Source organism: Diachasma alloeum, unplaced genomic scaffold (genome assembly GCF_001412515.2).
Source record: "Diachasma alloeum isolate Michigan unplaced genomic scaffold, Dall2.0 Dall_scaffold_00302, whole genome shotgun sequence".
In the NCBI taxonomy this organism is placed as follows: domain Eukaryota; kingdom Metazoa; phylum Arthropoda; class Insecta; order Hymenoptera; family Braconidae; genus Diachasma; species Diachasma alloeum.
In genome coordinates, this window is record NW_021680441.1 from 723,637 (window position 1) to 737,219 (window position 13,583).

Genomic DNA, 13,583 nt, shown 5'->3' on the forward strand with positions numbered 1-13,583 from the left:
GGGGGGGGGCTGATGGCTGTTAAAAATTTCTGGGGTAAAAAACGTGCGAAAAAAAAAATAAACGACTGGGTCCATATGTGGCGCGTGGACCAGCGGACAATTTTTTTTCTCTTCTCGTTTTTTGTGGAAAAGGGAGAGATGAGAAGAGGAAACGAGCGCTCCTTTCCGCTTTTTTTTAACTTACCTTTTTCCCTCTTTCAATTCCTACAGGAGGGGTGTATCAAGCGCGTGAGCATGCAAAGGTAGGTGAAAAAAATGCAGCAGCTTTTCAACTAGGGGAGAGCTGCTGCGGGCCCACTGGGCATTATGCTCCTACTGTTCATCTCAGTGCGTTTTCACGGCTATAAAAAAAAATTCTGTCATAAATTTGCCTGGGATGATTTTTTTTCTAGTATTAAAAAAAATTGTACGTTATAGAGACGCGCGTGCTAGTTGATTTAACGATCCACAGAAATATCGTTGGAATTTTTTTAGTCAAGGGGGAGAATAAGGCGCGTGGTGAGTTTTTTCAAAAATCTGGAAACTTCAAGATATAAAAAAATTGGGGGGGGGGGGGAATTCAACGGCACGCGTTTTATTGGGAAAGGGGTTGGGCCCCCTGACTCTTTACACTTATATCGGGTGATGGCACGTGTCCTCAATGTGGAATATTAGGCGCAAAAAATCAATTGAGGTTGCAGGGTTTTTCAAGGTTTTTGGGAGAAACCAAAGTGGTGGTGGTTTTTTCACTGAAAATTTGTATTAAAAAATAATTTGATTTTAACGCATTAAAGTAAATCGAATGACCGTAGAAAAAATTGCTGACCGATTATTTCAACAGCATTTCCAATCTAGAACATTGCGATTTTTTCCTGATTTTTCTCTCGTGGTCATCGTGATTAGTCTGTTAATTATTGAAAAGAAATGTTGAAAAAATGAAACGAAATCCGACAATCGTTTTATATTTTCCTCAAGTGATTATAACTTTGGGCCCGGTAAGTCCCAAAACACCTGCATTCGTTAATTACATTCAACCCAGTCGAGGTTGGGATTTCGTTTGAGTAACATGAGGATATGAATAGATGGATGGGAGGGAACGGATGAATGGAGAAGCGGATATTACTCTCACACGGCTCCTTTACCACTTGATAAGGCCCAAAATGACTGATGTACGTTCCCTCAATTCATCGAAGAGATAAATTAGTCTAGCAATTATTTAAAGGAAATAACAAAGTAATAAAAAATATCCGTGTATTCTTTAATATTTCTCTCAAGTGCGCAACTGTGGGCCTTGTAGGTCCCAAAACACCTGCATTTGTTAATTACCTTCAATCCAGTTGAGGTTAGGATTTTGTTTAAGTAACATGAGGATATAAATAGATGGATGGGAGAGAGCGGATGAATGAAGAAACGGATATTTCCCACACACGGCTCCACCACTATTTGATAAGGCCCAAATGGAGGAGGTGTGTGCGTTTGGACTGCGTTTTTTTCCACGTTTTCTTATTTTTTTTTCTCTCTCTTCGATCGCCTTGCCCGTGAAACTGAATCTGACCAGATGTCGGGGAAAGGACGCCCCGCTATGGGCCCCGCCACCAGGTAAAAGAAGCCGTGGACCCCTTCGGCGTGATCCTTAATTTTCGGTTGTGTGTGGGAGAAGCCGCTCGTCATTAACCCACTAAATCAATCTCGCAGGACCTCAGCGGGTGTGGAAGTGTTTCTACTCGTCTGATTCACTGATCGACTCAATATTTTCTTTGATCATGAATTACAGAGGAACTGTTCAGAATATAAAACAACCCCCCCCCCCCGCCCCACTCAAAAAAAAAGAAAAAAAATCTCAAAAACCCCTAAAAATTATCAAACCCCGAAAGCCGATAGTTTGTTTGAAACCCCACTCTTATAAATGTTTGCTCTGTCGTATCACACGGCCTGATGAATCTCCACTATATGTTTTTTTTCTCCTTCACGTTTAAAAAGAAAGGACAAAAAGGTCCGTTTCAAAGCTAATGTGTGTTGTGCACATACTGTCTCTCCCCACCACAATCTACGAAAAATTCTCCCCCTCTTCCCCCGTTATTTCTCATTTTCTTTCTCCCCATCAAAAACTCGGGAAAGGAAACGAGGGATAGAAGCGATCAGGAGAGAGCGAGAGAGGCCGACGAGAAGGGACGGGGGGGGGGCCTTCCCCCTCTGAATTGAGAGAAGATCGCAGTTCACTTCCTAGGGATGCTGCCCCCGAAGTCAGGTTCCCATGCCCCCGGGGTCTTTCATCCTCCTCTCAAGATCCCATCGTAGCCCTGCCACCTGTCCCCCTACGTCTGGACCCCCGAAAAAAAAAATCCTCAAAAACCCTCATGCGTGTGTATTCCATCACCAGAAATGAGAGTGAATATATGTAAAAGTTTTACCACGTTTCGTTTTCGGGCTTGCCCCCTAACAAATTGTTTCTGTTCTACTAATTAGGGGTTTTCTACACCAGAAAATTTTGGATTTAAATTGGGTTGTATATTTAGAGGCATGTGAAGTGTCCCTACAACTTTTATTTATGGGTTTCGGTGAATATGGAATGAGAATTATTTTTTCTCAGTAAGAAAACGATAATTGTTGAAGAATTATTTTTGAAAGAATTTTCATGTATTGGTTTTGTTGTGTATGAGCAAAATAAATAGACAAAATTTGAGCCTTGCAAAATTATAGTTTTGGGCCTTACGAGTCCTCAAAAAAAACTTCGCTTTATTAATGAAATTTCATTAGGTTGAAGTTGGGAGTTTGTACAAGTAGAATTTAAAAGTATTCTCACGTAATTGAAATTTTGGGCCTGGTGGGCCCCAAACTATCGTTATTTGCTAAGTCCACTAAATCTGGTTGAGATTAAAATACAGTTCAGGTAATATAGAAGATATATTTACCCCGCAACACCCACGATTAACCTAATGACACGACCCATTCCTCCTAGGCCCAAAATTATTTGGGCCTCATCATTTAAAACACTATAATTCACCCATAAATAATAATCCTAGCAAAAAAGAAGAAAGTTACATTCAGCCACACATTTTAACATAAAAGAAAAATTAAATTCCTTTGGGATTTCGACAATTAGAATTTTGGGTCCCATGGTCCCAAAAAAATTACATTTGTTATTGAAATTTCATTAGGTCGAAGTTAGGAGTTTGTTCAAGTACAATTTACACTTGTTCTCATGTGATTGAAATTTGGGCCTGGTGAGTCCCAAACTATCATTATTTACTAACTGCACTAAATCTGTTTGCGGTTGAAATTCATTTCAGGTAAGATGGGAGATATATTTCCTTCGCAAAATCCACAATTAACCTAATGACACAGCCCATTCTTCCCCGGCCCCAAAAATATTTGGGCCTCATCATTTAAAACTCTATAATTCATCCATAAATAATAATCCTAGTCAAAAAAAAAAGAAAGTTACATTCAGCCGCAAATCTTAACGGTCTTCCGTCCATGCGTCAAAACGCCAGTGACTCGAACACCAAACGCTGAAAAGCGCAATTTAAATTAATTCCTCACGTATTATTTGCCTTCGTAGAAAAAATTCCCGAAAGAAATCAGTAGCTGTAAAAAAAGTTGAAAAACAGTTGGCCATAACTCAACAAACTGGAGTGCGTCTCTGGGCGATAAAGCACGTCGGATAATTAATTTTATAGCTACTCAATTTCCAGCGAGTGTACGCGGGTAGAAGGTTAGCTACCGTCCCGGGGGCCCATTCCCCCCCACTCACGCCACCCGTGAGGCCTGATTTTTGTTTGTGGCAGGCATAAGACAGCGGCTCACACAAAAAAAAATGAAAATTGAAACAAAAAATGATAATAATAAATAAAAACTGAGAGAGAGAGGAGAACGAGGGAGGAAGTGGGGGCCCCCAAGATGGCGCTCGGTGATGAGGCCCCGCAAGGCCCCTTGCAGATTTACGACATGAGTGTCTTTCTCCCTCTGCTTGTACTTTTTTCCTACCCATCGTCGGCTACTGAACCTCAACGCATCATCACGGCCTGCTGATCCCCCAAGGACACAAAAACTACATAGACAATTTGGAAAATAAAAAATAGCCACGCGACACCTATAGTGCATCTTGATGCCCCATTGAGTGGTAAAAAATGGGCCCCCGAATGAAACTATACTGTAAAAAGTTGAGAGGTAAAAAATGTTGAAAGTGGCTTCTCTATTAACCGGTAGCATTTACTACGCTCTCAGCTGGGACCTAGACGTAATAAGGCCCAAAAGTTGGGGGTCGGCTTTTGGGCCTCAAGATGAAAGAGGAATGAAACAAAAAAGAATGAGATTTGGTAGGTGGAGATGATGATGAAGAAAAAGGCTTGAATGGACGTTGACTCCAAGCTGGGAGAGTGATTTTTCGGGGCCCAACTTCCTCTCATCATCACGTGACGCCAACGAAAAGGTAATTGCGGACAAAATTCGAATTGTCACGCATCATCATTGAAGAGAAAGGTGAGGAGCCGTTACTGGGGAGGGAAGTTCATCATCATCAACGAATTGTCTAGCTTCAGGTGGATAGATTAATACTTTTGGGACCTATGGAAAGGGGAGGGGGTAATGGAATTCGATTGTTTTGACGTTTGGGGGAGAAGTCGGATATTGTTGGTTAGATTTTGATGAATCTAGCGTCATTTTAAAGGTCATAAAAATGTACAATATGTTTTCTTATAATGCTCCAGAATATGGGCCCATTTTTCCGTAATATTGGGACTCAGTTTGGGCCTTTCAATTGTTAATTCAATTCAATAAAAATCGTCAAATCTCCATGTGACCCAGCGAGGACCAATGGACAGCCGACGGTTACATAACTCCAGGCATTTTTGTAGGGCCCCTCCATTGTATGGATATAGGATGAAATTTTTCAGTACATAGACTCGGTAAATGGGGTATCATGTTCAAGTATTCTAAGGCTTAAGGACTTTTGTTTGGCGTGGGAGGCTGTCGACCATACCTCATGGGGTGTCTCCCCCACCCGCCCTCCTACATGTTTAAGAGAGAGAGTCACCTTCTTTCGTATACTTCTTATACTTATTCTTCATTCTTTTGCACACATCAGCAGGCACCTGATCCGACCTTACCCAACCTAACCCAATAGTCCCAAAGGGAAAAAAAAATCAAAAAGGAGAGGAGGATAAAAAGAACGAGAGGAACCCTATTCAGGGGCTATCAAGACTGCCGAATTTCTTATGGGAATCTTTTTTATATAATACATGGGATTTTCACCGGGGAAATCGAATTATAAGTGTGAATTGCGTAATTATTTATTTGGGTAAAAATAATATATTTCCATTTCTATTTTTTTTTTCATCAGGAAAATCAGATTTTTCCGTTTTGTTTTTTGTTCGCTTTGTCCCTTCATTGCGCAAGTTATGACAAATATCAAAATGTCTACAGATGTCTCTTTGAAAAATAGGAAAGAATAATATTTTTTTATCCAGTTATTCATTTGTTTTTTGTCGGTTGATGGTAAAATAAATCTCGGGATCGATCATTATCATATTTTTTTTATCGATTATTTGAGATGTGTGTGAGGTTAAGGTCGTTGCGGTTTTCCTTCCATGATCTCGAATACGGGGGAAGGGGCAGAAATGGAGAAAAAAATGGAAAACACTCGGAGGGCTGAGATTGGAAGTGATTCAGAATGATGACGATAATGAGGACGAGGTGGAGAGGCATATCGGTTTTGGGTTGTATATGTGCAGTACAAGAAGATGAGCGGAAGACCAGAAGCGCAAAAGATGAAGGCAAACTTGAATGGAGGTGTTGTTGTTGTTGTTTTATTTTTTTTATTTACTTTTTTTTTTTGTTTCTTCGTTGTTGTTTGAGTGGAGGTGAATAAGGACAGTGAATCGAGTTTGTGCTGAAGGTGAAAGAAGTCGATGGGTGGGAAGGACAGAGAGAGGTGGGACAGGATGCTGTGTCGTCACGGTACACTTGCCTTCTGGACTTGAATCTCTCTCTTCTTTCATTAATTTTTTTCATGCATTTCTGAACGGGAGTGAAGAATTTTTGTTTTTCTTATTTTCTCTACGGTTGCACTGATTTAACATTAAGAACTATGGGGCTAAATATGCGACCCGTTTTGCCCCACTATTTCACGAGTTACAGTGAAAAATTATATTTTGAATGGGAGAGAATTTTTCCTGCCATATCTCGCAAAATTGTGGGGCAAAATGGGCGTCTGTATGCGGATTCGGTGAATCAAATTTCTAATTTCCCTGGCTCTCCACACTGATAGAATGATTCATTTATTCCAAACGAGATTCGTTAACTATTAACGAATGAACATTTGGTGAGACCGAACAGACCCTAACCTTCAACCAAAATCCATTCGTTAACAATAACTAATTCGTTCTATCAGTGCACTAGCGTCGGGAAAAATTCGGGAATTTGAAAATCTATTTTTCAACTAAATAAAAATGGTAAAGATACTCTCCGAAGGGTCCGGAACCATTTTATTATCATATATCCCTGCTTATCCTCCAACGGGTTACCCCTCCAGCCCGGATTAAGGCCTCAGACACTCAGCAATAGTAATTTCGAAGGCGTCCCCCATCATAAAACTAGCCCCTCATGTTGAGAAATAAGTGGACAAATTTTATTTTCTCCGTGGAAAAAAAAAGGGTTGCCTTTTTTTTTCTATTACCTGGAGACGAGAAATTGTCTCCTACGGCGGGCGAGTGGGTAGCCCCGAGTGGGGGAGGTTTTACCACCTCTTCAATTCCCCTTCGCCCGTTGGGTTCTGCCGGCCTTAAATAGCCTAGGGTTCATCTTTTACAACAGTGAAAACCCCAACAGTGGTTTTGTCAAAGGCCTGGAGACATTTTTCAGATGTTTTATGATATTTTTGGGAAAAATATGACTTGGGGAATACCGTAAAGGGTTGCGAGGGAATTTCTCGGGGAATTTCGCTTCGCGCGCGCGTGATTGGCTGGTGATTTACAGAAATTATTTCAGTAGCAAAGTGGTCAAACGGTTTAAGTCAATTTATTTCCGAATTTAAGGGAGATGGCGACATTTTCATAATAACCTTTTTTGTAGAGCGAGTTGAGTGCAACTAAAAAGGTTATGAGAAAAATTTTGATATCTCCCTTAGATTTCGATATATTCATTGAAAACTGGCCAATAGCCAAAATCGACTTAAACCGTTTGACCACTTCGCTACTGATTTTTTATCATTAGGTATTCATTTGTTTCTTAAAAAGGAGTTAATATCCGCCTTTACTATAATTCGATTTGAGAAAAAATTTGAAAAATGATCTTTAATAATTTGCACGATGAAAAATTCACGTTTCAAGGTTTAAGAAATTATGTGCATGTAACAGTGAAAATTCCATTTTTCAAGTGTGAATATAAAAATCTTCGGAATAAACTGTCCACTGTCGAAATTCACAATTTTTTGTCTCGTTTTTGTCTTTTAGAACGTTATTCTTCTATTTTTTTCAATGTGCAATGTGAATTTATTGGTCATAATAATTCCACAAGCATTTTTGTTATATCCAAGGGTTCAACTTTTTTTTAAATTTGAATGTTCGAATTTGTTAACTATATTTCTCCCGCTCATATTTCCTGCACAGCTTAGCTATCACACATATGTATGATATGTAGAAGATTTTTTATTGGAAGGTGACTTTGATATTTTTACTCACTTGTGGACACATCTTGCATTGATATTTCCTCGGTGGATGCGAGTGTGGACCGCCCAGATGGGGATTTAGATGCGACGGATGCGAGGGCTTCACTGTCAGGGGCTGGGGTACAACTAGAAGACTTGCCGGTGGACTACCACTGCTACTACCACCCCCTGTGCCACGATATTGTTCGTCACCTATGATTATAAAAATTATATATTTATTTTTAATTTTTAATTGTGAAAAATACCTTCGAAAATTTCTGAGAACTCTCATAATTGCCATTATCTCCGCAATTATCATGATTACATTAAAGTCTTGTTAATTCTTTTTTGTGGAAAATTTTCCGCTCTACATTTTGTGCTTTATCAACTTTCTTCCTAAAATCGATCCTTAAGAAGTTATGGAGAAAAATAGAAGTGCATTTTGTTTAAATTCAAATCTCACTCGTTAAGGAAATAAAAAAAAATCGAATTTGACCTGAACGTACTCTCTGATTTTATGATTAAAAATTGTATATTAATTATCAATTTTAAATTGAGAAAAATCCCTTCGAAAATTGCTGAGTCTAAAACCCAAATTTTTTTCCACATTGAGATAATTTTGTACCTTTCATACGGGGCAATTATCATAATTGTAATTATCTCGGTAATGATCGCAATTACCTAAAAATTTTATTGAACCTTTTTTGTGGGAAATTTTCCGCTCTACATTTTGTGTCTCATCATTTTTTTCCTAAAATCGATACATAACAAGTTATGACGAAAAATAACACGAAATAAAAGGTTGAATTAGACCTGAACCCCCGAGTTTGTTGTTGTGAGCAATAACTCGGAACGCACTCTTCGATTTTATGATTGACGCAATAGCACGTATGTGTATGGCGTGCAAAGGGCAAGGATCCTTTGGGTTGCAAGGACACATAACATGCGCAATGTAATTCTCGCTATGTCATTAATGGCTCCCCAATGGACCAACACTCACGCTCGATCAGCATAAAACTTAACGAAGGATAGAACTAGATCGTCCCAATGCTAATGAGCAATCAGAAGACTGCTATTTTTTTTACCCCCGCCACTTGATTTTTCTATTATTACCATCATGATTATTTATCATTTTTAATTTATCGCGTAAATTGTTGCCTGCTCCCGTGAATGATCAATCATCAGTCAATTCTTGATGACGAAATCACGTTGGCTGGGGGAAAATTGAGAAATAGGTGGCGATTAATCGATACGTGTGATTGATTTCAACGATTTGGTGACGATTTATTCAATGATTAAAATGAAAAATGAAAGGTGAATCGACAATTTGGGATCGACTCGTTATGTAAGATACCTTCGGGGTAGAATTCCGGGAATAGGCTCATCACCATTACGACATTTTATATAAGATACTTTTGCTGCTCATCATAGGGGGGTGAAACGGAAAAGGAGTCTTGTTGTTCTCGAGCCCTGATTCAATCGCTGAGCACGAAATTTTTCAATTTTCAAGTAACTATTTAAGTGTGCATTTGAACATTTTTTGAATATTGATTTTATTTATCAGATTGATCGATTTTTTCTCATCACCTGCGGGTGTCAAATAATTTTTATTGGATGTTACTCTAATTATTGAAATAATATTAAAATGCGTCTCGAGTTGGTAAACCTGTCGACTGTTTTCTCTCTCTCAGGTCCATGGTCCAACCCATACCTTTCCCATAATCCTCACTGACACTCGAATCACGCGCCTGCGCGTGAGGGCGTAATTGCCCCGAAACTCATAATTTTCCGAATCATTTCTGTCATGAATTGGTAAACCAGGATAAGTGATTTCCGCTTAGGGTCAATTATTGATGAATATCTTGGAAATGGATATAGTTAGAGAAATTTTTGTGAAGAGCTTTTTTAGAGCTGACATTTGGCTCTATAAAAACGATTTTCATGAAAATTTCGGTATCTGTCTTCGTTTTCAAGATATTCATCGATGATTGCGACTAAGCAAAATGCAGTTATCCTAGTTTACCAATTCACTACAGATTTGTTCAAATAACTTTCTTATGAAATCGGAAAAAATCTGAAACTTGTACGGGTTCTCAAGAAAGATTTGATTTATCACCCACTAGTTTTTCCTCAATAGTTCATTATTTTTTTGGGTGCCATGGAAATTTCCGTAATTGAGAGTGGGATAACCTCAGAGGTTATAGCTGGAGCGGTTACAAAAACATCCAAACTTCATTATTTTTTTCCTTGAGACTGAGATCTGAAAAAAATTTGCAAAAATTATCAACGATGCAGCATACTCAGAATTTCCTCGCGTGAATTTTCCCATTCTTTTTCATTATTTTGACTTTTCAGCCGAAACACCTTAATGTTGATCGATTACTTGACTTCTTCGGTAATTTTGTGCACTCAAAAATCATCGATAAAGGGAGGTGATAAATTTGCGGGGAATTGTAGACTAAAGTCGACTCTCGATATGTGTCGACTCTAGTCTACATTCAGCGTCTGAAAAAAAAACAACATTTCAATCAACAAAATCAACAAATAATTAAATAAATATCATAATTCGAATGCATGAATAAAATCATTCGAGATAACGCAAGGAGTCGAGAGAACACTCTTTCAGTATATCTAATTGATCTTTCCAGTGTGCTTGAACCCAGTGATTACAATTTGCATGCACGTAGAACAGTTACACTCGTGCGTTAGTGTGTTGTACCGAGTCTATGAGGTGCCTCGCACGGCTTTCGTGATGTGTATTTTAACGCGTCTTGTCTTCAACGTCTTCAAGTGCTTTGGTTTCCTCGGCGATCTCCCCCCATACCCCTCCCACCATTTTTGATGCATGTTTTCTTGGACTTTGCATACAACGTACTTTCGTCTCTCGTTCCAGTGGTTCAGTTGGAATTTACACCGTCTCTTATTCATCCTGCGGTATTACCTCGAGGCGATATGGTCATGAGAAGTCATCATCATTATCATCAGCTCTTTGAGGGTATTCAAGCGCTTCGGCAAAATTTATTTTCATGAAAATCATCGAAGTAGTTATCGAAATTATTAAAATTTCGAAAAAAGGGTGACGATCAGGGATGACCAATAATATTAGATTTTGATAATATTAAGGATTGTCTCCTTATACTGTTCAAAGTTCAACTATATTTAACAAATTTAAAATATTACACAATTTAATAACTAAATTTTCCGATTATTGTTGAATAAAATATTTGATAATATTGAAATGTAATTTTTAGTTAACAAGTTAATTCTAAATTTTAGGTACTTGATTTTCGATTATCGCAATAATCGTCAATGTTCCTACCTAAATTATTGGTTAATTTAATATTGAAAATTTTAACGATTTATATTAAAAATTGGCAACTTCATAATTTGGCGGAAAAAATGGGTGACGATCAGGGATGGTCGATAATATTAGATTTTGACAATATTAAGAAGGATTATCTCCTTATATTGCCCAAAGTTTAAGTGTATTCAACGAATTTAAAAAATTATGCAATTTAATAACTAAATTTTCCGATTAATGTTGAATAAAATATTTGATAATATTGAAATGTAATTTTTAGTTAACAAGTTAATTCTAAATTTTAGGTACTTGATTTTCGATTATCGAAATAATCGTCAATGTTCCTACCTAAATTATTGGTTAATAGAATATTTTAAAATTTGGATGTACAAATTGATGGTTAATTTAATATTTAAAATGTTCAAGATTTACGTTAAAAATGGGCAACTTCACAATTTAACGGTAATTATGATTGATAAATATGCCTGTCGCTGATGACGATAGTAAAAAATATTGGCGTCATAAATATTACCGAAACAGAAAAAAAGTGGGAAATTGCTATTGTATTGTGCATAGTAGTTATTTTTGCTAATAAATTAGCAATATTCTTCCGAATGGCTACTTTGCACATCATTTCCTTCTGTTAAACTGAATAAGATTTCTCTTCAACTAATTTATATCTACATTGAAAAGCTCTTATTAGTTTGAATTATTAAACGAATTTGAAAATTTAAACTATCAATTTTGTTTTCACATGGAGCACGAATATTCAAGTGGAACCACGACCTACACTTGTAGTTGTTATTTCATTTTTATGTTGAACATTATCGTGAGGTTATTCGAAAAAAATAGATAAACACAGGAGACAGAAAAAAAAGATGGGACAAAAGAGGAGCCGGCGAGCCAGAGGACACAATGAATTATGCAAAAAAACTCTGGAAATGTCAGTGGCTGGTGATGTCGGAGTGAGACGAGTATCGATTAATCGATTTACAAGAACGCAATAGGTACAAATAATTTTTTTTATCACACGTCATGAAACTTCAAGGACAGGGATATTTGTTTTTTTTATGTAAATTTTTTTTCTCTTCATGATGCAGCAATTTTTGGTGTCAACTTGTTCATTTACGGTCCAAATTTTTAGCACAGAGTTGAGTCGTATATAAAATGCTCTATGTTATCGTGTTCACCGTTATCAATTACTCTGACAATTTTTTTTTGTTTCGAATGGAAGCTTTGTAATGCTCCAAATTTAAGTTTTGAATTTTTTTTGCCACGTCGACCCAGTATGATCCAAAAATGTATGTAATAAATTTTTTCTTCAATTGTTCGTTAATGAATCAATGGAACTGAATCTTTTTTTTTTAATATAAGTATTGTTGAGCCCTATCGATCGCCATTAATTAAAATTTAATTCATCGATTAGTCTTTTTAATTTTCGATTGTTTTTCGAAAAAGGTCCCACGATAATTCAAAAAATGCTCTGAATTGATTGAATGATGGGGTTCAAAAATTTGTTTGGATGTCCGTTTGACCGAGTTCGAAGATGAAGGCGATAGCAATAATCGCTAACCAGACGGCGGCATAATCATAAATTTTAAATGAAGTTAAATTTTGAATAATAAACTCACATATTTAATTCAACTGAATAATTCTTCTGGAATTAACCGTCTCATGGTATTCGACTCTTCGCACTTTCAAAAAATGATCGACTATTTTTGCAATTAAAGATGCATTTAAAACCGCGGGAATTCAACAATTTTTTTATTTCCGAACATGAAAATATACCGTTTGCCAAAAACTTCCCAAGATTTTATTAAGTGAAATAAAATTAATCTATCTCATTCATCTTCGTCCATCACGCAAAACACAATTTTTTATCCCATCCCGCAGCGATGGGGGAGAAAAAAAAAATTGTACAGTTTCACAGGTGTAACACATCTTGAAGTCAGGCGTGAGGGGATATAAAGGAAGGAGTGAAATATAAAAAAGGCGTCTACGCCGTAAAAAAGGCGATATAAAACGATAGAGTGATCTGAAATGGTCTAGACGTATGGCAGACGGTTGGAGAATAAATATCGTATATGATCGGTGTGTTTCAAGCATCAGATACCACTGGAGGTCATTCCGAATCAGAAGACTATTCAATTTTTTCCCACTCGTAACGACATTTCGGATAAATCCACAGTTAGGAAAATCATCATCCTCCATTTCAAATCACTCTAATATTTTTATAACAACACTTTTTCATCTTATCTGTTTCCAAAAAGTAACTCAACTCCGTTGTTTTCATTCTTTTTTCGTTCCTGAGATAGATTTTGCAAAGAAATTTGATGATGAATTTGTAAATTTTGCTTTCGAATGAAAACTATTCGTCAAAACGGAAATTTGCAATTTTTCTTGGTCGATTCGATATTACTTTTTTCAATTAATTATTTATAACCATTCTCATTGCAAAAAGCAATACCATCGATAAGAATTCTATGCCCCAATTTACCAGCCGTTAAATTTTCTTTTCATATTACGATAAATGATTTGCTCATGTTTTAATTCCTATGCTCACTGAATCAGATTTTAATCATATTATTTTAGATTATAATTATATATAATTATTATTATACAATAATAATTATATCTAATTATAATTATTATATATAA

The 13,583-nt window shown here is 36.9% G+C and overlaps 1 protein-coding gene across 2 annotated transcripts in view; it reads right to left on the bottom strand.

The window, feature by feature from the left end:
- Nucleotides 1-13,583, bottom strand: part of LOC107039676 (zinc finger protein rotund) — a 133,689-nt gene that overhangs the window by 30,797 nt on the left and 89,309 nt on the right. For both annotated transcript variants that reach the window (XM_015259433.1, XM_015259432.1), the window contains exon 5: nucleotides 7,659-7,837. In XM_015259433.1, the coding sequence (XP_015114919.1) occupies nucleotides 7,659-7,837 (179 nt within the window). The remainder of the gene's footprint in view (nucleotides 1-7,658; nucleotides 7,838-13,583) is intronic.